The sequence below is a fragment of the Bos grunniens genome, chromosome 1 (genome assembly GCF_055505025.1).
Source record: "Bos grunniens cultivar Pamir isolate PY7600 chromosome 1, Bosgru_T2T1.0, whole genome shotgun sequence".
NCBI lineage: Eukaryota > Metazoa > Chordata > Mammalia > Artiodactyla > Bovidae > Bos > Bos grunniens.
The window spans coordinates 147520264-147547440 of NC_141165.1; the positions used below are offsets into that span (position 1 = coordinate 147520264).

A 27177-nucleotide genomic window follows, 5' to 3' on the forward strand; every position below is an offset into this window, starting at 1 on the left:
TCTTTCTGAGTCACCAACCAGATCGAATATTTGTGACATATTTTATATACTGTTTTTATGTAGAGGGTATATAAAAACAACATCCTGGCAAGGGTGGCATGGGCATGTTTTGGACAAAACTTAGGTTGTGGAAACTCAATTATTTGGCTCAGACACATAGCTTAGAAGGTAACAGAGATGAGAGAAACTAAAATCTTACTCTGGAGTCTTAGTTCTTTCAAATTAGCCAGTCATAAGAGGCAGTGGTAGGGTTGGGATTAGGGTAGAAATCAGAATCACCTCTAGTTTTTTTTTCAGGCTAGTTATGTTAGTTTCCTTTCCCACACAGTTTGGGCCAGACTACACCACACTGCGGGGCTGCACCATAAGGGCACTGAACTTATACAAGTGCAGCCTCATTCTTTGTAACTTGGACTAATAAGTAGAAAATAAAACTTGTACATTTCAGGTAGGTTCTGATCGAGGATCCAGTAGTCCTTAGACGCCTCTGCGGTGATAAGTAAGGTGATCACGCAGTTTTAGCATGCTGGTATTGGGTAGTTAAAGTTAAGTTAAAAAATAAAAGAACAGCACCCGAAATTCCATTATTTGATGGTCTCAAGCTTGTCTGATATGGCAGATCCTCTCTCACCTACAGCCCCAAATTGGCAAAATGGGTTTGGCTAAACAATGACAAGTTGGGAAGAAGTGGCTGCATGGCGAGTGCAGCTTTTATTCGGTGGTGAGAAGAAGATGATGTAGTAATGAAGGAACCCACTTCAGTGCTGCATCTGCACGTGTGTGGCCCTGGAGATCCCTGTAATGGCTTCTAGAGCTGAGCAAGGCAGCTGCAGAATAGATTGGACTCCAACAGGCCATGGCCCTGAGTCATCAACTCCTGGACCAGGTCCAGGGGCTCTCCTCCACCATCAGCCCTGGTCCTGATGAGAGCATCACTGGGACTCTCATTGTTCATGGGTCTCCTGTAGATCACAGCCTTGCTTCCATAGCAACGGCCTGACACAATTGTGAAGGACAGTATAATTACCTGACAAAGACTACAGTTTCTCCTGGATAAGATGACTGTAGTAGCTTTTTCTTACTTCAGCTCCTTCCTGCTGCCTCTTTGCATTTTGCAAAAAGGATTTTCTAGAGCAGCACTGCTGAGTAAGGCAGCTGTTGGGCACATGAGACTCTGTAGCATTTGAAATGTGGCTGGTGAGACTGAGGGATTCCATTTTTCATTTAGGATTTAAGTCTTCACTGAATGTGTTACAATATTGCTTCTGTTTTATGTTTTCACTCATTGGCTGGGAGGCATGTGAGGTCCTAGCTCCTCGACAAGGGATCAAAGCTACACCCCCTGCACTGGAAGGTGAATCCTAACCACTGGGCCATCTAGGAAGACCCCCATTTAGTTTAATGTAAACATTCATTTAAACTGAAATAATCACATGTAGCTGGTGGCTAATGTGTTGGACGCACAGCTCTAGAAGCTGTTGTCCTTATGTCATTCTTTTGTTAATTTATTTTTGGGTAATATTTCTAAAACATTTTCTTTGTGCCAGGCACAATATATAGAATGTTGCGTGCATTCATCCAATTTTCACAAAACCTGATGAAGTCAATTCTATTATACATTTTCCAGAGCAGAAACTGGAATTTTAGAGAGATGAAGTGGCCTGCCCAGGTGCCGCTACTGGTGAAGAACCTGCCTGCCAGTGCAGGAGACATAAGAGACATGGGTTGATCCCTGGATCTGGAAGATCCCCTGGAGAAGGGATTGGCAACCCACTCTGGTATTCTTGCCTGGAGAATCCCAGGGACAGAAGAGCCTGGCTGGCTACAGTCCATAGCGTCGCAAAGAGTCGGACGTGGTTGAAGCAACTTAGCACACACGCACACCTCAAATCATTCAGGCAAGAGACAGAATTCAACATAAAGTTTATCTGGCTCCAGTCCTGTGTCTCCTGTATAGATGAATGAGGCTAAATCTGCAGAAATGGAGGCTGAAGCAGAATAAACACAAGATGATTTAAAATATAACTCTTGTTATAATGGGTTATTTCATTTTATTGCTTATTGTAAACACTTTGGCCACAGAAAATACATTAGTTTTTAAATAACTGTAATTCAAAGCTTTCACATCATATACTATTTTCCCCCAAGATGTGTCATCTATGAAAATAATCAGTGAACTCCAGAAGTCTATACTGACATTGTGCACATTTATGCTATTGTGACACTAAATACAAATAGTAAAAATACTCATCTATTGGAGGTCTATGGGTTTGTGATATGCCTTAAGGGAGGTCTTAACACAACTCAGAGAAGAGAGATGGTGTGGATTGTAATAGCTCCTATGCGAGTAATGTTGGCAGAACATACGAGGTATGCAGTAAACATTTATTGACAGCAAAGATGATGAGAATTCAATTACTGCTGGACTTGCCCTCTCTATTTTTTCTTAAGGAATATATGGTGCATTGGGAAATATCACTCTGAATGTCTCAGAGGCTCTGACACTTTGAATTGTGTAGCTACTGTGTAATTGGGTCTGATCACACTTGCAGAAGAGAGATAAATTAAAGCATATGTACTGTTAAAATTGTGCTAAAATCTCAGTTACTAGGTAGGACAGGCTGGAATGATTGAATGGTTTCCATCTTCATAAGCAAGAAAATCACAGTGCCTGAAAATCAAGCTGGTCATTCAAAACAAATCTAGCTTTCAGATATCACTGGCAGTTAGACTGTATTTCAGTTCAGTCAATGTCTTTGAAAGTAAAATATGCTACTTATATGAGTTACTGAGTTTCCTAACTATGATTTTTACTTTAAGACATTTCTTTTGATTGTTTTATTAAGCAAAACTCTTAGCATCATTTTGGGATTTTGAATTATGCTGATAATGTTCGCTTAAACATTTTAGATTTAATTGCAAAGTGACAGAAATTTCATTATTCTCAATATTTTCTCAATGTACAACTTTAAATACATGACAATAGAAATGTTAAGATCACCTGCAGCAATGAATATGGCATATTAGAATTATTTATTAAAAACTTTTACACCTAAAGGTAGGCACTTTATAAAATGTGGGTTTTGGCAAAAGGCAACAGTTTGACACCAATATCTTACTTTTCCATTAACTGTATAACTTTTCAAGAGACTAGATTATTAAAACATTATAAGAGACATAGAAATTTGTTCAAGTTGCATATGAGTGGAATTACACAAAACAGAATCCAAGCTTCATTTTCTCTTCTTTTTGTAAACTGCTATATAGCTTCCTGGTCAAGTTCTAAATTTTACTCCCTGATATAAAATCCCATAGGATTCTGGCTTCTCATCTTTTAATCTGAAGTGAAGTATTTGTTGCTTGTGGAACTTGTTATGAATTTCTTTTCACAGTTGGAATTACCATTATGATCATATACTACAAAAAGTCAGATGATTTTTAGGTGGCGATAGCTAGCAGTGAAGAGTGCTTGGCTTTAAGCGGCTGTTGAGTCCTTTGGATTATGTTTTAAGTCTCAAATTATATAGATTCAACTACCCCTGTTGTTTTCATTCTTGGTGATGTAGAAATTCGCCTCACTTCTATCTAAAACATGAGCAGAGCTTTGGGGCCCCACTGAACTTATCTACCATTTGACTTCATTCTCCCTTCTCAAGCATGTCTCTACAGGGTAGTCAGCCAGGGTCTGTTAGGAGTCTTGGAGACAGGGAGCTTCACAAAGCAATCTAGTCAATAAGAAAACCCCAACAGCCCTTTCTTATACTGAAACCTGAGTTCTCTTCCTGCAACTTCCATCCAGTGTTTCCAACAGTGTAAGGCACAGAGTAGGCTTTCAGGCACTTGATCTGCATTTATGGATGAACAAAGAGACTGAAGAGTTCTCGTTCTGACTCGTAAAGCTGCAGAAGATAGTCGTTTCCTTATGGAGTCCAGGGTAGCCTTGTATCGCACATAAATCTTCTCTTTTTCAGGGTGAATACTGCAATTTCCTTCATCTGTTCCTTAAGCGACACGAATTTCTGATGTTTTGTCTACACGTTACTCTTTTCTGATGCGAAGAACTGACTCATTGGAAAAGATCCTGATGCTGGGAAAGATTGAGGGCAGGAGGAGAAGGGGACGACAGAGGATAAGATGGCTGGATGGACGTGGGTTTGGGTGAACTCTGAGAGTTGGTGATGGAAAGGGAGGCCTGGCGTACTGAAGTTCATGGGGTCACAAAGAGTCAGACACGGCTGAGCGACTGAACTGAACTGAACTACTCTTTTCTGAGTGTACTTCTGTATCAGTCAACCTCTTCAAATGTGGTCCCTGTGAACCCAACATAATACCCCAGATGGGATCATCTCTGAGTAGGGAAGAAATCCTATGTCTCTTTTCTTAGCCTGGACATTCCACTTGACATATTGTCCAACTTGAAAGGGTGTTCCTTAGGGCAATCCTTTCTTGTCTGTTTCTGAGTAGAGGCATTTTATTCTAGGCAAGATTGCTGATTGGCACATACTCTGTTCCAGGAGAAGGATTACTTCCTCGAATTTCCAGGATATGGAGGGGGTGGAGAACGCTGTGCTGGCGTCGGGGAGTATGGAGGAGGCAAGTCTGCACAGTATTCCATCTCATGGTCATAATTATAGGGGGGTGGTGCCACTGGAAAAAAAAAAAACAAAACAAAACGAGAAGGGCATCAGGTATTTAGCAATGATAGAGTGTCCATTATATTTGAGACACTCAGAGGGTACTTCGGGGGAGGACATAATTTTTACAAAGGTTCCTATAGTCAAAACTATGTTTTTTTTTTCAGTAGTCATGTACAGAGGTGAGGGTTGGGCTATAAAGAAGGCTGGGAGCCGAAGGATTGATACTTCTGAATGTGGTGCTAGAGAAGACTCTTGAGAGTCTCTTGGACAGCAAGGAGATCAAAACAATCAATTCTTAAGGAACTCAACCTTGAATATTCATTGGAAGGACTGAGGCTGAAGCTGAAGCTCCAATACTTTGGCCTGACTCAAAGAATTGACTCACTGGAAAAGACCCTGATCCTGGGAAAGACTAAGGATGAAGGAGAAGAGGGCAGCAGAGGATATGATGGTTAGATAGCATCACCAAGTCAACAGACATGAATTTGAGCAAACTCTGGGACACAGTGAAGGACAGGAGAGCCTGGTGTGCTGCAGTCCATGAGGTCACAAAGAGTCAGACACGACTTAGGACTGAACAACAACAACAACAACATAATTTTTGCCTTCAATAATCAGTTTTATCAGGCTGAGGATACAAAGTATGAAAAGTCAAGTGTTATAAAAAATGCTGCTATCGGCCAAAGTATTTAGAATTGGTGGCTTAAGGCAAATTTCTTGGAAAGATGATGTTGAAGTGACAGAAAGGAGTAAAGGGTAATTCAAGATGAGCAAAAGTTCTGAAAGAGGAGAAAACTTTGATTCAAAGCAAAAACTACATGGAAAAGAGAAACGGGAAAGGATACTGAGGAATCTAATTGTATCACCATCAAGGTGGGCTTAGACTATCACAAAAGGTGTGTGTGATATGTGGTTTTTAGAGATTTTTTGAATATGCTAGTGAGTATGCTTTAGGGAGATGACTGTCAGCAATATGCATTCAGGTGGACCAAAGAAAAGGTGAGATGATGTAGTAGCATATGTGAGGGATTCTAAAGGACTCGTGGAAGTTGGTGGTGGGGATTATTAGGAGCTCTTGAGCATTTGAGAGCTTCAGTGATGACTGGGTGTTTGGAAAAGAGGTAGAGAGCAAGAAGATATGGAGGTATTGGGTGCCTGGTACTGGGCTTCTGTAACTTGGAGGGTCATGGAGTCATTATAGAAATAAGAAACAAACAAAAGGGAAGACAAACAGGTTTGCAAATGAGGATGGAGAAACTTTTTCAAATCTCATAGAAAAAGTTTCTTTAATTTACTTACTGCAATATATGTCAGTGTGTTTTAAAATCACATTTCCTATAACAAAATCATATTTGTTATGATTATGTATGGACATCTATTTTGTAGTGCTCTCCATCCCAACTACAGGGTTGGAAAAGAGGTACTCCTTGAGCACTCCATGTCCTCAAGAACCAAATCACTTGCAAACATCTGAGCAACCCTTTTGGTGATTTGCCAGTAGTTTTTATTTATCGTCAAGATCATGATTCTAGTTGGAAATTGACATGTCTTAATTGCTTCCTGTGAATGTGACCTAAACCACAGACTAAGCTAAGCTAAGTCACTTCAGTCGTGTCCAACTCTGTGCGACCCCATAAACGGCAGCCCACCAGGCTCCCCGGTCCCTGGGATTCTCCAGGCAAGAACACTGGAGTGGGTTGCCGTTGCCTTCTCCAATGCATGAAAGTGAAAAGTGAAAGTGAAGTCGCTCAGTCGTGTCCGACTCCTAGCGACCCCATGGACTGCTGCCTACCAGGCTCCTCCGCCCATGGGATTTTCCAGGCAAGAGTACTGGAGTGGGGTGCCACTGCCTTCTCCAACCACAGACTAGTGCTATAATAATGTGAATAAACAGCCAAGCTTTCACTTTTAGAATGGCAGAGAAGAACAAGCAACATTTCAACAAACCTCAACAGGTCTTCTCAATTGTACTCTTACTGATGAGACTATGATAGTATTCTGATCAATATGCATGTATTAATAAACATAGGACTTCACCCTATACACAAACACAAACTGTTTCTTCAGCATCTCTTTATTTTGTATTTGTGTTTTAAAATTTTTAAATTAGTTTCTATTGGAGTATAGTTGATTTACAATGTTGTGTTAGTTTCTGCTGTACAGCAAAGTGAATCAGTTATACACATCTTGTGTTCAGTGGCTCAGTCATGTCCAATTCTTTGCTTCTGAATGAACTTTAGCCCACCAGACTCCTCTGTCCATAAGGTTTTCCATGCAAGAAGCCTGGAGTGGGTTGCCATTCCTCTTCCAGGGGATCTTCCTGATCCAAGGATTGAACCTGCGTCTCTTGAGTCTCCTGCATTGGCAGGCAGATTCTTTACCACTGAGCCATCTGGGTAAGCCCCTGTTATCCATATACTCACTTCTTTTAAAGATTCTTTTCCCATCTACATCTCTTTAACTTGGCTCGCTTTACCAGGAGCTTGGTGATTCAAACCATTTACTGATCTATCTATGCTTAGGAAAGAATTGAGTCACCGGACACAGAAAAAGATGGAGGTGCAGAACTGAGTGGGCTGTCCTCTGAGAGACACCCTGGTGAGGAAAGACTCTGAAACTCTCCTGTGGGCTGAGCAGGCCAGAGTTCACAGCAGAGGACACAGTTCTGTGGAGAAGGCTGCTTTAGGCCCTCAGAGGCTGGGCTATTCCAAGCTTTGTTTTCTACAAGAAAACGGAGTAACTCCCATTGAATCTACACACACCTTCCCTCTGCATACACCCACTCCTTTGCTTCATTATATGCGGGAGGACTGAGACAGAGAGATGTATAATAAAATTCCTCCAAGCCAAGCAATGCACCCTCCACGTAAAACAGAAAGTTGCAGCTGGATTCCCATTGAACTGTTTCATGTAAGTACGTGGTTCTAAGTTGTTTATATGTTGAAGCTTTTCCCTGCCTCCCACTTGAGGGGCACACATCAGGTGAATCTACAGATTGACTCTGCATCTTTCTTGGTCATTAAGCCATGGTGTGCCTTTATGCTTCGGTAACAAAGCATTTATATTTTGCCATCTGCATAAACACTGCTGGAGGACATTTCAGTGAGACTCCCTCTGGTTTATACAGCTTCATGTTGAACATGAAAATCTAAGATACGAAGCCATGTTCTTTCATTCATATAGGTTTTGAATTTAAGATATGAAGCCGTTCATATAGGTTTTGAGTTTGGTAAAGTGATAATACAATGCTGAAGAATGGTATTTTGAGGAATTTGAAGACCATATCCATCATGAAATAAGCATGGCACATCTTTTACAGTACCACCTATGGGAAGGCATTGTGAAATAATCCTGGTGTAACTGTGAACTGTGCTATCTTTCCTTCTTACAGATAAAAAGGTTTCACCAGGAAATAAACTTTTCAGGGTATCAATTTTAGAATTTCTGATTAACTCTAATGGGTTTTTTTTTCTTTCTCTTAAAGTCAAATCATCTTTAAAAGATACATGGATGTAGCTGGAAATGCACTTTTGAAATTCTTTCATAATCAATCATTCCAATTCTTTAAACAGTGAAAATACGCCATTACCATGTATGTCAGTATAGTTGTCTAGAATTTTACAAAATTCAGGGGATGCTAAGAAATTCATAGCAGAAAGTTAATCATTTTTTTTTTAATCCACCCAGGACAACATCCCTAAAGCAAATGTAATGAAAGATGCATGGTGTTATCAAAATTGTACATTATTTTAGAGAATTGGAAACAGAGTAAAATCATCCATGATTTTGTCACCAAAATTTAATAAACAATCCATTGCCAATGCAAAAGATGCAGGAGACACAGGTTTGATCCCTGGGTTGGGAAGATCCCCTGGAGAAGGAAATGTCAACCCACTCGAGTATTCTTGCCTGCAAAATCCTATGGGCAAAGGAGCCTGGTAGGGTACAGTCCATGGAGTCGCAATGGACAAGAATACTGTAGTGGGTTGCCACACCCTCCTCCAGGGGATCTTCCCAAGCCAGGGATTGAACCCAAGTCTTTTGCATTGGCAGGCAGATTCTTTACCACTGAGCCACCAGGGAAGCCCGTATCAATCTTTTTAACAACCTTCTTTTTAAATTAATTTAACAGGTGACAATCATGTTGCAATATATAAATTTATCAAATCAACACATTGTATACCTTGAACTTATACAATGTTAAGTCAATTATATCTCAATTGAAACTATTAATTTTTTAAAAATAAGCAATGAAACTTCATCTATCCGACTGAGAGACTTTCACGTAGAAATTTTAATAGCAATTTCACGTAGACATTTTAATCTACTTATTCTGTCTCAATGACCAAGGCATATCATTTTTTAATCACAAATACCCAATTTTAGTTATTATTGATTCTAAATGGTATTAATATCTGGTAGGATAGATGAAGTTTCATTGCTTATTTTTATATATTGCAACATGATTATCACCTGTTAAATTAATTTAAAAAGAAGGTTGTTAAAAAGATTGATACGGGCTTCCCTGGTGGCTCAGTGGCAAAGAAACTGCCTGCCAATGCAGAAGACTTGGGTTCAATCCCTGGTTTGGGAAGATCCCCTGGAGGAGGGCGTGGCAACCCACTACAGTATTCTTGCCTGCAGAATTTTGTGAACAGAGGAGCCCGGTGGGATCACAGTCCATGGGATCACAGAGTTGGACACAACTGAGCGACTGAACATGCACATGTGCAGTATATATATGTCAATCCCAACCTCCCAGTTCATCCCACCCACCTTCCCCCGTTGCTAACCATACATTTGTTCACTATGTCTGGGACTCTATTTCTGCTTTGTAAATAAGTTCATCTGTACCATTTTTCCAGACTCCACATATAAGCAATATTACATTTCTTTTTCTTTTTCTGGGTTACTTCACTCCATATGACAGCCTCTAGGTCCATCCAGGTCTCTGCAAATGGCACTATTTCATTCCTTTATATGGCTGAATAATTATTTCATTTAAATATATACCGCATCTTAATCCATTCCTCTCAGAGCCATTTTTAAACAACTGTCTTTAAAAACCTGAGCTCTTTTGTAGCACATTCTAAGAGATTATACTCCTTTCTACTCCTTCTTGTTATCCATATGTGTGGTCCTCTCTACTCCACAATCTCATCTACTGAAGATTTAGTATCAGGCTCATTGCCTTTCTTTGCATCACAGCTTCTATTAATAGTATCATTCTCTCAGTGATTTCAACACCCCTTTGTTGAAATAAATTTCTAGCCCCAGAAAACACTGGGTTTCTAACCACTCCTACTCGAGCTCCCGTATCAGCAAACTTACATCCATGTCCTAGTATACATCGGTATATCAGAAACTCAGTATATCCAGTCATAAAATCCCCAAACACCAAGCCCACTCTGGACTCTATACTCAACATTCCTGGTTCCTCTTCATCCAAACAAGGTTGACTGTGTGGCCCCAACCAGTCAGACTGTTTCTACTTTTCTTTGTTCTTATTCTTCATCCTACAAAAGCTTCTTACCTTTCTTCCATTTTATTGTTCTCCTCATGAAAACCTTCCAATTTATAAAGTGTTAAATAAAGTTATCACCTAGATTGTCTTCTTTAATCAGTTTTTAATATAAGGATGGAATCACCAATTCAATGGACATGAACTCGGGCAAACCCTGGGAAATGCTGAGGAACAGGGAAGCCTGGTGTACTGCAGTCTGTGGGGTCATATAGAGTCTGACATGACTTGGCCACTGAACAACAACAATCCTGCCTCTCAGTCCTTTGGGTCTTTTGTCTTCAAAGGTCTTTTTCTCCCTTTTATTGTAATCAATGATGGTACCATATTGTAATCTAACCAACACTTCTTATCTTTCTAGAATATACATCCCAATATATCTTGGACTTCCCTTGTGGCTCAGCTAGTAAAGAATCTACCTGCAATGCGGGAGACCTGGGTTCGATCCCTGGGTTGGGAAGATCACTTGGGGAAGGGAAAGGCTACCCACTCCAGTATTCTGGCCTGGAGAATTCCATGGACTGTGCAGTCCATGAGATTGCAAAGAGTCGGACACAACTGAGTGACTTTCACTTTCACCTGGATTTCTGATTTACTGACGGCCTTAAGCAGATTAATTTAAACTGACATCACTACCTTCCTGTCTTCATGTCTTTCTTCATTCAGCTTAGATTTATGGTCCATCAATAAAATTATCTCTGTGCATCTATCATCAAATTTATCTCCTTCTTTCCCCGCTGCTTGACAAAACTCCAACCCAACATTTTGGCTATCCTACATCTGTATCTAGGAGCTTAATATGCTTAGAGAAAAATGCACAATTGTGCCAACTGATCTCACTTTAAATGCATGACTATATTCTTAAGTGTGGAGGCCTTGGCATTGCTCTGAAATTGTGCATTAGGCATCTCACCACCTCTCCATTCTCCTAGACTACTGTTTCATGATTTTTTTTTTCTTTCTCCTTAATTACAAACTCCTCAAAATCACTTCCAGCATAAAACTTACTTTTTATTTCACTAGATAGATACAATTGGAAGATACAATAGATACAATTGGAAGAGACCATCCTCTATCACCAAATCCTTTGTTGAGTACATGAGTCACAGTGAAAAAAATTGTTTAATAATCTATCTACCTATCTAACTTCATCATTAGCATTATCATCCATCTGTCTATCTGCTATGTATCAATCAATCAGTGAATCAATAATCTACCTACCTAACTACCATTAAGGACTCTAAAATGTATTGATACTTCAAATCTCCATTTTCTTGATAGCATTATAATCCCTAGTTTTCCTTTCATTGGCGTTTAATTTTTATATCTTTGACAAGCCTTTTTCTTATGTTTTATCCATATTATTTCCTTTCATATATGCATTATCCAAACCCATTTTTTAAAAGGAGGTTAACATAATCACTTTCTTTTGTTTATACTGAGGTTTGGAAAAGTCATGGAAATTTAAGACTTGATAAATAATTCTTATTTTCACACTGATGGTTTTTAAAATAGTTGTAATTAAACAAGGCTCAGGACATGCAAGGTGGCAGGAATACAAAACTATTTCAAAAGGTCACTGTGCAACAAAGGGTTGGATGTGGCAGATCACTTTTCCTTGGTAATCTCCTCCCAGTGCAGAATAATAATGTTCACTGCAGGGTTCCCCACTAAGTACTTTCAACAAGAGATACACTAACCTTGACTAAACTATTTTCTACTCATTTATGGGGCCTCCCAGCTGTAGGACTATGTCATAACTTGAGGGGTTATTCAATTATCACAGGGTTAATTAATTACTGTGGGTGAAGTCATTGTATACATCCACTGAATGAGAGATTTTTGAAAAGCATTCAATATTACTCTGTGTTGTTTCCTGATCCTTTAAGTGAAAGCTTAATTAGTGACTTTATGAAGGAAATGAGAAGTAATCAAGCAAATTATGTTTTTGAGGGCCTAGTCTTTTTACAGTGAAAATGCGTCCACCATAAGGCTTATTATGTTTTCTGCATTATTCAGTTCCCAGAACAACGCATTTACTGAAAAGGCAACATGGCACTGTGATCTGCCAGCATAAATAATGCTGGTAGAATAAAGTGTTTAAAACACATTTCCATGGGTGGAAGAGGAATCTCAGACCCAAGAAGGCAAAACATCACATTAAAACATTTTACTTTTTCTAGTTTAATTTTATAAAGAATATTTTTAAATGTTTTAAAAATTAATTTTAATGATCCTTTTTTTTTATCAAGGAAAGTGAACCTGGAATATTATCTACAAGGTGTTTCTCCTCATCTTCTTTGATTTAATGTCTCTGTCAGACTCTCCTCTTCTCTTGGGTTATGGGTTGGCCAGTAAAAATGGGGAGATTTGAAAAATTAAAAAGAAAATCCCCCCTATTTTTTTCTTATACTGTAGTTTTAACATGGTCATATTAACCCTAACCATAATCTTAGTAAATGGGAAGTTTCAGAATTATGAATTGCTTTTGTAGTGAGTTGGAGAAGGCAATGGCACCCCACTCCAGTACTCTTGCCTGGAAAATCCCATGGGTGGAGGAGCCTGGTAGGCTGCAGTCCATGGGGTCGCTAAGAGTCGGACACAACTGGGAGACTTCACTTTCACTTTTCACTTTCATGCATTGGAGAAGGAAATGGTAACCCACTCGTGTTCTTGCCTGGAGAATCCCGGGGACAGGGGAGCCTGGTGGGCTGCTGTCTATGGGGTCACACAGAGTTGGACACGACTGAAGTGACTTAGCAGTAGCAGTTTGTAGTGAGTAAAAAGTATAGTATATTCCAGGGTGGAATTTAAGGTTAATTGTCTAGGTATTAATACAATTAAATCAGATTTTGTCATGGCATTCATTCATTCAGCCATATCTACTGAGTGCCTGTTACATGCCAGTTCTGGTCTTGTACACTTGGGATTGAGACGTAAATAAAATTGACAACAATGCCTGCCTCATGGAGCTAATGTTCTAGGAAGAGGGGAAGAACAATAAATAATAAACATAACCATTAGGTGAACTATATGATATCTTAGAAGGTTAAATGAAGCATGCTGGACAAGGAGTAGAGCAAAAGGATGGGTTCATGTGGGAGGTGAGACGCCTTACAATCTTGAGGGTGACTGAGGAAGGCCTCATTCATAAAATGACCTTTAACAAAGACTTGAATTAAGTAAAGCATTGATGCTTTTGAACTGTGGTGTTGGAGAAGACTCTTAAGAGTCCCTGGGACAGTAAGGAGATCCAACCAGTCCATCCTAAAGGAAATCAGTCCTGAATATTCATTGGAAGGACTGATGCTGAAGGTCCAATACTTTGGCCACCTGATGCGAAGAGCTGACTCATTTGAAACGACCTGATGCTGGGAAAGATTGAAGGCGGGAGGAGAAGGGGACGACAGAGGATGAGATAGTTAGATGGCATCACCGACTCAACAGACATGAGTTTGAGTAAACTCTGGGAGTTGGTGACGGACAGGGAGGCCTGGCGTGCTGTGGTCCATGGGATCGCAGCGTCGGACATGACTGAGGAACTGAACTGAACTAAGTAAGAGATTCAGTGTTCTAGGCAAACCCTAAGATAAGAGCGTGCCTCGTGTGTTCATAGAACAGCAAGAAAAAGTGTGAGTGGAGCCAGGTGGTGAGAGGGAGAAAGAAGTGAAGTCAGAGAAGTAAAAAACAGGAGCCAATTCAAGTACTGGCTTGAGGGCCCTGGTAAAGAATCAACTTTTTGGATAAAATGAGAAACCACTGGCTTTGACTCTTCCTCTGGGGACATGGGGAGCCACTGAAAGATTCTGAGCAGAGAAGTGATATGATCTGACATTTAATCATCTTAAATGGGTTCAGTCTGCTACTGTGTTTAGAATAGACCCCTAGGGGGCACAAGTGGATGCTGGCAGAGCAGCTAGGATATCACAGTCGTGGAAATGAGAGTTGATGGTGGCTCCCACCAGAGAAGGAATGGTGAGAAGTAGTCATATATACTGTTTACATTCTGAAGGTGGAGCTGAGAAGTTTTCCTGGTAGACTGCATGCAGATGTCAGGGAAAGAGAGGAGTCCAGGATGATGCCAAGGTTTTTGGCCTGAGCCGCTGGACAGCTGGCGATGCCATCAGTTAAGATGGTAAAGGATGAGTGGAGGAGTGTCTAGCCGGATGATCAGAAGTACAGATTCAGACATGTTACATTTGAGATCTATCTGTTAGACATCCAAGTGGATAGTTCAACAGGCAGTGGGGTCAAATGAGTGTGAAATTCAGGAAGGAGGTTTAGACTGGAGATACATGGTCCTTAATATCATGAGGCCAATTGATACACCTAAAGAAGTAAGTCTGGATACAGGATAGAAGACACAAGAGTGAGACTTGAGGCACTCTAACACGGAGATACTGGAGAAGGGGGAGAACTAACAAAAGACTTCAGAGGAAACGATCATGCTGATGTTCATCTGAAATTTGCTCCCTCAAGGCGACTGTGATAGGTAAAAGATTAAGAAAGGAGAGACGTTGTTAGGGAATTGATACACAGGGCAGACCAGATGTAGAAACTACCTTCTTCCTTTGCTGTAAGGGGTGAGAGAGAGGACATGAGTGTATGAAAAGTGAAAGTGAAGTCGCTCAGTCATGTCAGACTCTTTCGGACCTCATGGACTGTAGCCCACCCGGCTCCTCCATCCATGGGATTTTCCAGGCAAGAATACTGGAGTGGGTTGCCATTTCCTTCTCCAGGGAATCTTCCTGACCCAGGGATTGAATCCAGGTCTCCCACATTGAGGGCAGACTCTTTACCGTCTAAGCCACCAGGGAATCCCTATATGTGTGTGTGTGTGTTTGTGTGTGTGTGTATACATATATATGTGTGTATATATATATATATATATGTCTAAATATATATATATGTCTAAATATATATATGTATATATATTTAAGTGAAAGTCACTCAGTTATGTTCTACTCTTTGCAGCCCCATGGACTGGGGCCCGTCAGTCTCCTCTGTCAATGGAATTCTCCAGGCAAGAATACTGGAGTGGGTAGCCTATCCCTTCTCCAGGGGATCTTCCCGACTCAGGGATTGAACTGGGGTCTCCTACATTGCAGGCAGATTCTTTACCAGCTGAGCTATCTACATATAGACTTAAAAATACTATATTGAAAGTGAAACAGCACTTTGTTTGTGAATTCATATGTGTACAATATATTTATATGTGGAATTTCTGGAAGATTCTCAACAAATACTTGTCAAATTACTAAAAATTATGGTTTCTCTTTGCTGATAATTTTAGTGTTATGTTAAAACCATTTTCTTGCATAAAGAGGACACATAAAAACTCTCTTCAATACTTTTTTTCTAGACACACATACCTGTTGAATCAGATGCCAGTTTAGTCAGACATGTAACTTGTTCTTTCTGGATAATTATTTGTCAAAACTCACTGGCAGATAGACACAGTAGGTGTGAATTGTCTATTTCTCTTAACTACGGCAGGTTGGCAATTGTAGTCAATAATACAACCATTGAACATATGAATATCCTCAAATAGGAGGTAGATATTATAATGCAGATCTAAGTAACCTCCACTGAAAGTTAGAGCTTCAATCTACATTAACTAAGAAGCATCCTACATACTTGGGGATTATTCCAGTGAGAATCTTTAATGATTCTTCTCTCCCAGAACCAGAGCACAACTAACACATCTGACTCCTCCTTCAGAATGAGTAAGCAGTATTGCGTACCAGGGTAAGAGGAGATGGCATTGATGTGGGTGGTCCTGATGACACCCACCCGGGTCCCACGGTTGTTTTTCATGCACATGCAGATACATATGGCAATTCCAGCAATGACCCCCATGATGAACACGATTCCAAATACTATGCCAGCAATTGCTGTGCCCCTAAAAGAGAAAAGCAAAATTACATTTATTTAAAAGACTCATAGGGATTCCTCAGCCTTTCAAATACAGTTCCATGAATATATGAAAAGTGCCCTTTTAGGAAAGTTCTTAAGAATAATGTTAAAAAAAAAACCCCAAAACTCAAGTTTTTCAGTTAATAATTTCCTTTCTAGCATTTTCTCTGCTTCTCTTTCTGGAAACCTATTCTGAAATAAGCCTCTTAGTCTCCTGGATAACTTCTCTGATTTTTCTTATCCCTATTTTCTTGAATTACTTTGTGGGGAATTTCATTGACTTTATCTTCTAAAATTTTACTGAATTCTAGAATTTCAGCGATCGTATTTTTTGTTTCCAGGTGCTCTATCTTATCCTTTATTTCACTTCCTTTTTTTCATAGTGTCCTTTTTTGCTTTTATGGATGCAATTTCTTCTATTAATCTCTAACGTACTCATGATAATATATTTTTTGAGACTATTTTTTCCTATTTCCTCTGTCCTGCCTAGGCTCCTTTTTGTTGATTGTTTACTTTGATCTGTTTGACATTTTCCTTAAATGTCTACTGTGGTTGTTGTTCAGTCACTAAGTTGTGTCTGACTTTTTGGAACCCCATGGACTGCAGCGCTCCAGGCTCTTCTGTCCTCCAATATCTGCCAGAGCTTGCTCAATGATTCCTGAATCTACTCCTATGTTAAAATTTGTGGGTTGGTATTTCAGTGTGCAAAGTCAGTACTGGACAGATGAACCCCACAGTAGGGGATCAACTGAGGTTAGTTCTCATGTTTTGTTTTTCTTTTGGATTGTAGATTTTACTCTTTAAAAGGATCCTCCAGTTTCATACTTGGGGAACATGAACTGAACTGGCTGCCAGTTTCCTGGAGCCTAGAATTTTATCCATAAGAGTATGAACTTTAAAAAAATCCTTGGGCTTTCATCTCAGAGATTCAGTCTCATTCTGCTGTGACAGGGGAGGCTTTCAGGATAAGTCTTTAGTAACAAAATCTGTGCTTTAAAAGCATGACTTCTAAAGCCAGACTGCCATGATTCCAACTGTAGCCTTGGGTGACCTTGGGCAAGCTGCTCAATGCCCCAGTTTGGTTATTAATGAAATAAAGGTCAGCTTGGTGCTTTTCTGACTCTCCTCTCGAATTCAATGTCATGAAATAACTGTGTTCCTGGATTCACTGGTCATGTCAATAAGGTCCTATTCTCAAGTGCTATATAAACAGCTATCCTGTACTTTTATAGGACAGGTCCATGATCTCCCATCCCAAGTCCTTGGGTCTAGGTGTGTTCATAAGCCAGGAGTGTTCAGATTTTGGAAAGGGAATATACATATACTGTATATTGTATGATATTCCCACAGCCAGCATCTGGGGCATAACACATGAACATTTCTGAATATTAACACTTGGATGACATGGAAGCTATAAAAAATCCCAGGTTCATTCAGGTCCAGGCTTGCCACCAATTGTACTGTATAAAACCTTTACTTTTCAGGTTCTTTTTTTTTTTTTTTTTTTAAGGATTTCAGAATTGCAGATAAGGAACTGTGGACCTATCTGTATATACGCTTTGCAGTAGAAATCTTCTCTTTATGACTTTCACCCACTCACTTAAAAAAAAACAAACAGAATACTCCATTATGCATTCCAATAGACTCCTTTAAAGTATTCCTACACAATTTTAACTTTGTTAGTAAATTATGAAAGTAGAACATGAGATATTTGGATGGGCTATTAGCAATTAAAGAATGACAGAGTCTAGCAGTTCAGTAAATAAATCCTTTCAAGGAAAAAGATTTATCAAAGGAGATAACGTGAAATTTAAAAAAAAGTGATCTGGAAACCTATTTTTCATTGTAATTTTTAGGTCTAAATAAGATTAAATTGGAGGGCTTAATTCATGTCCCAGAAATAATCAATGGCCCAATTATTTAGGCGTAGAGTTTCCAAAGTGTGTGCTACGGAAGCTAAGACATCAAATTGAGGCATATTTATATTCATTAATTCCTCTTTAAATATAAAAAAGTAGAAAATCAGTCACATTTTATTTTCTTGTCATCAGCTCTAGCAAAAGTGTCTGCTCTTGAGGTCAATAATGAGGTTGCAATTAATGTGTTAAGAGGTTTTTTGATTAAATCATGATTTTCATGTCCTTGATACTTTGATACCCATTAGCAATTATAAGTTAGTTATTTAAAACATGGCAAGTATAAAATTTATAGCATTATTTACTCAGTTATTAAATTAAAAAATAAACAGTAACCTTCCAGTATATAAAGTATTTGGTTTAGTCATCTGTTGGAAAGACAGTCTATTAAGTTGAGAAATTTGACATCATAAAATCCTTGAAAAAATTTAGGGAATGTATTTTTTTTGAAAGAAAGCACTACAAGGTTTGCATATTTTTTCTTTTCTAAACTTCTAATATGAAATAATTTTAGATTCCCAGGAAGTTGCAAAAGTCGTGCAGAGAGGTCATGTGTATCCTTCACCAAGTTTTCCCCAAAGGTTACATCTTAGGTAGTCAAAGTGAAAAGTGCAAGTCGCTTAATCATGTAGCCCGCCAGGCTTTTCTATCCATGGAATTCACCAGGACAGAATACTGGAGTGGGTCACCATTCCTTTCTCCAGGGGATCTTCCCAACCCAGGGATCGAACCCAAGTCTCTGGCATTGCAGGTGGATTCTTTACCCTCTGAGCCACCAGGGAAGCCCTAGATAGCCAAGTACAACATTAAAACTAGAAACTTGCAATTGGTATAAAGTGTGTGTAGGGCTTCCCTGGTAGCTCAGCTGGTAAAGAATCCGCCTGCAATACAGGAGATCCCGGTTCAATTCCTGGCTTGGGAAGATCCCCTAGAGAAGGGATAGGCTACCCACTCCAGTACTCTTGGGCTTCCCCAGTAGCTCAGCTGGTAAAGAATCTGCCTGCAATGCAGGAGACCTGGATTAGATCCCTGGGTTGGAAAGATCCCCTGGAGAAGGGAACAGCTATCCACTCCAGTATTCTGGCCTGGAGAATTCCATGGACTATGTAATCCATGGGGTCACAAAGAGTTGAACACGACTGAGTGACTTTCACTTTCATGATTGGTTCTATGTCATTTTAACACATGCATAGATTTATGCAACCAATTCAGTAAGCAAGGTACTCTTCCATTACCACAAAATATTTCCCTGTGTTCCTTCTTTATAGTCATACACACACCTACCACCATCAATAACCCCTACCACTAATCTGTCCTCTATTTCTATAATTTTGCCATTTCAAGAGTATTATACAAATGGAATCACATAGCATGTGACTTTCTAAAACAGTCTTTTCTTCACTCAGCATGATGTCCTTAGAAGCCATCTTGACTTTCATGTATAGCAATACATTCCTTTTTATTACTGTGTAATATTCCATCAGATCAGATCAGATCAGACGCTCAGTCGTGTCCGACTCCTTGCGACCCCATGAATCACAGCACGCCAGGCCTCCCTGTCCATCACCAACTCCCGGAGTTCACTGAGAATAGTATGGCTATAACCTAGTTTATTAAGCCGTTACTTATTATAGGACATTTTGGTTATTTCTAGTTTTGCCTTTTCCATTTATAAAACTGCTATGAACAATTATATACTGGTTTTATGTGGACATAAGTATTCAGTTCTCCAGAATAAATGCTCACAAGTAGGACTGCTAGGATATACAAGCATATATTCTATTTTAAAAGAAACTGCCAACTATTTTCCAGACTGACAGTACTATTTTACATTCCCACTAGCAGTGTAGGGGAGATCCAGTTTCTATACATCCTTGCCAACATTTGACATTGCCATTATTTTTTATTTTAGCTATTTTAGTAGGTGTGCAGTGATATCTCATTGTGACCTTAATTTACATTTCCCTTTAGTTAGTGAAGCTGAACATTTTTTAATGAACAGATTTGCCATTTCTATATCTTCTTCAGTGAAATGTTTCCTATCTTTTGCTCACGTTCTTATCGGATTGTTTGTGTTTTTTCTGTTGAATTTTTGAGAATTCTTTGGTTATCCTGGATATGAGTCCCTTCTCAGATAAGTAAATTGTAAGTATTTTCTCCCAGCTTGCAGCTTGCCTTTTCATCCTCTTTATAGAGTCTTTGGCAAAAGTGAAAGTTTTTCATTTTAATGAAGTCCAATTTATCAATTTTTTTCTTTTATGAACTGTGCTTTTATTGTCATGTCTAAGAACTCTTCTCTAAGTCCTAGTTTCTGAAGGTTCTCTTATGTTTCATTATAGTTTTATGTTTGATGTTTAAATCTATGATCCATTTTGACTTAATTTTGTACATGGTGTCAGATTTAGATTGAGCTTCATTTATTTTGCCCATTGATATCCAACTACTCTGGCACCATTTATTGAAGACACTATCCTTCTTCCATTGCCCTGCTTTTGCACCTTTGTCAAAAATCAGTTGGCTTGCTCTGTGGGTGTGTTTTTGGGCTCTGTATATTTTCTTGTTGCTGGATAGGGTGTTTTATAAATGTTGATTAGATTTTGTTGGTTGATGATATTGTTCAGTTCTTCTATATCCTTGTTAATCAATTCTATATCCTTGTTTCTGTCTGGTTCTACTAATTGTTGGTGAAGGATGTTGAAGTTTCCAGCTATAATTTTGGGTTTCTGTATTTCTCTTTTATGTGTTTTGCTCCATACATTTTGCAGCTTTTCTGTTCTGTCTAGACGTCACACTTGACCTTTCCTGATAGGCACTTGGGTGGAGTGGTTTGTTTTTTTTTCCCTGATGGTGTTTGGCTATAGTTAAATTAGCCCAGTTGTTACTGTCTAAGAATTTTCTGTTTTGCTAGACTGTTTCTTTCTGGGTCCTTTGACTGAAGAGATCAGGTTTTTGTTGGGGTTTTTATCTGCTTCCATTGGTATCTATGGGTTGTCAGTTTCTTTACCTATAAACCTGGGAGAAATGAGGCGAAAAGAAAACCCAGGGAGCTCACTATTGTGTTGGTCTTCAGCCCATGGGGTTCCTGGCTGTTCTGCCTTCTTTTCTTCACCTTTCAGAATTTTCTTGTTTGTTTTATATGTAATATCAAGGGTTTTAAAGTACTCAGAGGGAGGAATAAGGAAATGTGCATCTACTCTAAAAAACCCAAAATATTGCAGTATATGGTATTGTTTAAACTGTAAAGTGATTTTTTAAAGTACATTATAAAAACATCCTTATGGAAGAGATTAAAAATGGATGAATAACCTTAAAAACATAGTTTTCAATATTACTGTGTTTTTAGGGAAAAACTGTGTCATTTATATACTATATATATATATATCTCCTGTGATTTTGAGCTTTTCTTATACATATTAAAGTGAAGTGAAATGAAGTCGCTCAGTCGTGTCCAACTCTTTGTGACCCCATGGACTGTAGCCTACTACGCTCCTCCGTCCATGGGATTTTCCAGGCAAGAGTACTGGAGTGGGTTGTCATTTCCTTCTTCAGAGGATTTTCCTGACCCAGGGATCAAACCCAGGTCTCCCGCACTGTAGGCAGACACTTTACCGTCTGAGCCACCAGGGAAGATATACATATTAAAACTGGTCCAAAATTTTTAATACACATATTAAGCTAAACTTTTGCACTTGGTCACTCAGTCATGTTTGACTCTTTTCGACCCTTTGATTGAAGCATTCCAAGTCTCCTCTGTCCATGGGATTCTCCACGCAAGAATACTGGAATAGGTAGCCATTTCCTCCTCCAGGGGATCTTCCTGACCCAGGGATCAAACCCTTGTCTCCTGTGTCTCTTGCATTGCAGGCAGATTCTTTACCTGCTAAGCCATAAGGGAAGCCCCTAACCTTACCCACACTTATTAAACTATTAGGGACTAATCCACAAAATTCTTTCTCTCTAATGAAAGTATTTCCTAAAGGCACCTGTTAATCCCTTATTCAGATCAAACCTGAAAGGGCATTTTTCTTTGGAAAAGAAAGAAATATAACTTCTTTTTGGTGTTGTTCTTTTTAATTTTAATTGATGACTTTTTGGATTATAAAGCATAATTCATGTAAATATTTATATATGCAAAGAGAAATTTCTATTTTCAGGGGACTACTGCAACACCTTTTATGAATTCTACAGTTTCACAAGTAATTATGCTTTCGTGCTTTTCATAATTTCACACGAGCTCGGTACTAAACAAAAGCATTTAGTTCACCAGGCAAAATATCAAAGGTTTGTGAACAAATTCTTCTTTTAAACATCCATTATAGTTATTTATTATAGCAAATGACTTTTTTACTCAATTTAGTCTAAGGGAAGGTGAACTATGGCCATGAGCCAAATGGGGCCCACTGGTTGTTTCAGAAAATAAAGTTTGATTGGAACAAAGCCAAATCATTTGTTGACCTGTTGTTTGACTGTTTTGATGCTAGAATGGCAAAGCAGAGCAGCTGTGACAGAGACCACGTGGGCACAAACCCTAAAATATTTACCATCCTGTGCTTTATAGAATAAGTGTACTGAGTTCTGATTTAATTCACTTGTGAATAAATTAATGCTGCCTTTCCGTAGATGATGTTTTGTGAAACATGGCAGTAACAAAATGGTAGCAAAGCAAGCACTAGCATATCCCAGGGACGGCGGAGCCTGGTGGTCTGCTGTCTATGGGGTCGCACAGACTCGGACACGACTGAAGTGACTTAGCGGCAGCGGCAGCAGCATAGGCAAGACAATTTGTACTGAAAAGTGAAAGTGTTAGACTCTGTGCGACCCCAAGTACTGTAGCCCTCCAGGCTCGTCTGTCCATGGAATTCTCCAGGCAAGAATATTGGAGTGGGTTGCCATTCCCTTCTCCAGGGGATCTTCCCAACCCAGGGACTGAACCCAAGTCTTTCCCGCTACAGGCGGATTCTTTACTGTCTGAGCCACCAGGGAAGCCTCATTTCACCACAGAGCATGAGTGGTGACGGCTAACACTGTGGTGTAATAAATAAAAAGTAAACATTTGGGCTTTGTCCCAGGCTCTTGACACACAGTTTTTAAAACCTTCAGAATCTCTGAAGTGACTGAAGTGTCTTTTGTATGCTAAAGAGATCCCTGGTGGCCCCTAGAAACCTTAAACAGGGGGTCTGGTCTCCAGAAAGACCAAAGCATAATTAGAGGGTTGGAACGTTCAGTCCCAATTCTGACCTCCAGAGAAGGGATGAGAGGCTAGAGACTGAGTTAACCATCAGTGGTAAATACTGTTTTTTTTCTTTTTGAATTAATTTTTATTGGAGCATAGCTTCTTTACAATGTTGTGTTAATTTCTTCTGTAAAGCAAAATTGGTCAGTTATACATATACATATATCCCTTGCCTTTTGGACTTATAGCCCAGGTCACCACAGTGAACTAAGTCGAGTTCCCTGTGCTATACAGTATGTTCTCATCAGTGGTCTATTTTTAATATAGTATCAATAGTGTGTATGTGTTGATCCCAGTCTCTCAATTCCTCCCACCCTCCCTTTCCCTCTTGGTACCTATATGCTTGTTCTCCAGGTCTGTCTTTAATTTGTCCTTTGCAAATAGGATCATCTATACCATTTCGTAGATTCCACACATATGCATTAGTACCCAACGTTTGTTTTTCTGACTTACTTCACTCTGTATGACATTCTCCAGGTCCATCCACATCTCTACGAATGACTGGAGAAGACCTTTGAGGGTCCTTGAACTTCAAGGAGATCAAACTTCAGTCCATCCTAAAGGAAAGCAGCCCTCAATATTCATTGGACGGACTGATGCTGAAGCTGAAGCTCTAATACTTTGGCCACCTGATTCGAAGAGCCGACACATTGAAAAGACCCTGATGCTGTGAAAGACTGAGGGCCAGAGGAGAAGGGGACAGAGGATGAGACAGTTGGTGGCATCATCCACTCAATGGAAATGAGTTTGAGCAAACGCCAGGAGATAGTGAAGGACAGGGAAGCCTGGCGTGCTGCATGCAGTCCATGGGATTGCAGAGTCCGACATGACTGAGTGACTGAACAACAACAACGTCATCAATCGTGCCCACAAAGGAAACCTCCATTAAAATCCCCTTTTTTATGGGGGTTCAGAGAGCTTCCATGTTGGTGAACACATCATGGTGCTGGGATGGTGGTGGGCCTGAAGAGGGCACAGCAGCTCTGCAACTCCACTTCCCCTCACCCAATGCTTTGCTCTATGCATCACATTCCTCCCCTCTGACTGTTCATGAGTTGTATCCTTTATAGTCAACTGGTAATAAATGGCAAGTAAAGCATTTTCCAAATAGGAAAAGGAGTACGCCAAGGCTGGATATTGTCACCCTGCTTATTTAACTTATATGCAGAGTACATCATGAGAAACGCCGGGCTGGAAGAAGCACAAGCTGGAATCAAGATTGCTGGGAGAAATATCAACAACCTCAGATATGCAGATGACACCACCCTTATGGCCGAAAGTGAAGAGGAACTAAAAAGCCTCTTGATGAAAGTGAAAGAGGAGAGTGAAAAAGTTGGCTTAAAGCTCAACATTCAGAAAACTAAGATCATGGCATCTGGTTCCATCACTTCATGGGAAATAGATAGGGAAACAGTGGAAACAGTGTCAGACTTTCTTTCTTGGGGCTCCAAAATCACTGCAGATGGTGATTGCAGCCATGAAATTAAAAGACACTTACTCCTTGGAAGGAAAATTATGACCAACCTAGATAGCATATTCAAAAGCAGAGACATTACTTTGCCAACAAAGGCTATGGTTTTTCCAGTGGTCATGTATGGATGTGAGAGTTGGACTGTGAAGAAAGCTGAGCGCCGAAGAATTGATGCTTTTTAACTGTGATGTTGGAGAAAACTCTTGAGAGTCCCTTGGACTGCAAGGAGATCCAACCAGTCCATTCTAAAGGAGATCAGTCCTGGGTGTTCTTTGGAAGGAATAATGCTAAAGCTGAAACTCCAGTACTTTGGCCACCTGATGCGAAGAGTTGACTCATTGGAAAAGACTCTGATGCTGGGAGGGATTGGGGGCAGGAGGAGAAGGGGACGACAGAGGATGCGATGGTTGGATGGCATCACTGACTCGATGGACCTGAGTTTGAGTGAATTCCGGGAGTTAGTGATGGACAGGGAGGCCTGGTATGCTGCGATTCATGGGGTCCCAAAGAGTTGGACATGACTGAGTGACTGAATTGAACTGAACTGAAAGCATTTTCCTAAGTCCTATGAGTTGTTCTAACAGTCAGACCTGAAGGAGGAGGCTGTGGGGATCCCTGACTTTGTAGTCAAGTTGGGTGGAAGTGTGAGTAAACTTGGGGACTCAATACTTTTGATTGACATCTGCAAGGAGGGCAATCTGATGAGACTGCTGGGTGATGTGTGTCAGAATTAAATAGAATTATAGGACCTCCCCAGTTAATATGAGAATTGGTTGGTGTCAAGAGGAACAATATGAGAATTGGTTGGTGTCAAGAGGAAACACATCCCACAAGCTTTCTTCTCTGTTCTCCAAAAATCTTTGCAGATGCATATAAATATCAGTGTGTATTGTTTAGCTCCGTGGATGATTTTTGATCCTTTGCTGACAATGGAAAATTTTTGAAGAAAATTATAGATTGAAATGTGTACCAAAATGAGACTTTATAATCAAGATATTAAATGTACTTGTAGTGGCTCTGATGTACTGGGAGACGGGGGTTTATAACAAGGCTCAGAGTTAATATATTTTATTCCACAAGTAGCTTTTCATAAGTAAAAAGGATACTGATAATGTTGTGATTGTTACAATAATATTTACAACACATTTAAACCTCAGTACTGCTATACACCAACTTAAAAATACATATATCTTGACGTGGTTTTACTATTAATGTTTACAGTAAATAGTAAATATGAAAAGAATGCCATTAGGTTATTTCTCTTCTTTCTCTGACATACAAATTCATTTTATAAAATAGCATAATATAAAAGACTTATGAATATACCACGTGATAATTTAATTACATCAGTCCCCATTAAATAGGAGCTTCCCTGGTGACTTGGGGCTTTCCTGATAGCTCAGTTGATAAAGAATCGGCCTGCAATGCAAGAGACCCTGGTTCAATTCCTGGGTCGGGAAGATCTGCTGGAGAAGCGATAGGCTACCCATTCTAGTATTCTTGGGCTTGCCTGATGGCTCAGCTGGTAAAGAATCCACCTTCAATGAGGGAGACCTGGGTTCCATCCCTGGATTGGGCAGATCCCCTGGAGAAGGGAAAGGCTACCCACTCCAGTATTCTGGCCTGGAGAATTCCATGGACTGTAGTCCATGGGGTCACAAAAAGTCGGACAGTACCGAGCGACTTTCACCTTCACTTTCACTTCCCTCAGACGGTAAAGAATCTGCTTGCAGAGCTGGAGACCCGGGTTCCACGCAATGCGGGCTACAGGACACGACTGAGCGACCAGTCTCTCAACTGTGTCCACTCTTTGGGATCCTATTGACTGTAGCCCACCAGACTCCTCTGACCATGGAATTCTCCAGGCAAGGATTACTGGCGTGGGTTGCTGTTCCCGTCTCCACAGGTCTTCCCAAACTAGGGATCAAATCCGGGTTTCCTGCATTGCAGGCAGATTCTTCATTGTCTGAGCCACCAGGGACACCAACTAACTCGTGTCATGTCCTATTAAATAGAAAAAAAAAAAAAAAAAAGCCACAGAGATATTTGATGCCTGTAAAAGATGCAGGCAGAATTTTAAAATATTAGGAGAAACTTTTCAAATGAACATAAGAGATTTTAAGAAGTACGTTAAGTGAGAGAGAAAACTTTTAGAAGAGATTTTTCTGGAATAACTACAACTTCAAAAGAATAAACTTAAGATGAGTTAATTTCCTATTATAATGAAAAATAAGTCATAAATGCAGCAAAATCATTTTATCTTTCTGTTGAAGGAAATATTAAATAATCTTATTTATTTATAATAATCCATAGTGATTAATTTGCTTTTTGTTTTTTTAGTTACTAAGTTGTGTTTGACTCTTTGCAACCATATGGACTATATAGCCCACAAGGCTTCTCTGTCCATGGGATTTCCCAGGCAAGAATATTGGAGCAGGTTGCCATTCCCTTCTCTGGGGGATCTTCCTGACCCAGGGGTCAAA

General features: G+C 39.7%; 1 protein-coding gene across 1 annotated transcript in view; it reads right to left on the minus strand.

Annotated features, from left to right (window-relative positions):
• Positions 1-2026: 2026 nt before the first annotated feature.
• CYYR1 (cysteine and tyrosine rich 1) overlaps positions 2027-27177 on the minus strand; it is a 117997-nt gene continuing 92846 nt past the window's right edge. Inside the window, exons 3-4 of the mRNA XM_086412625.1 lie at positions 15903-16060; positions 2027-4647 (exon numbers count right to left, since the gene is read on the minus strand). Of these exons, the coding sequence (XP_086268751.1) occupies positions 4523-4647; positions 15903-16060 (283 nt within the window). The 3' untranslated portion in view covers positions 2027-4522. The remainder of the gene's footprint in view (positions 4648-15902; positions 16061-27177) is intronic.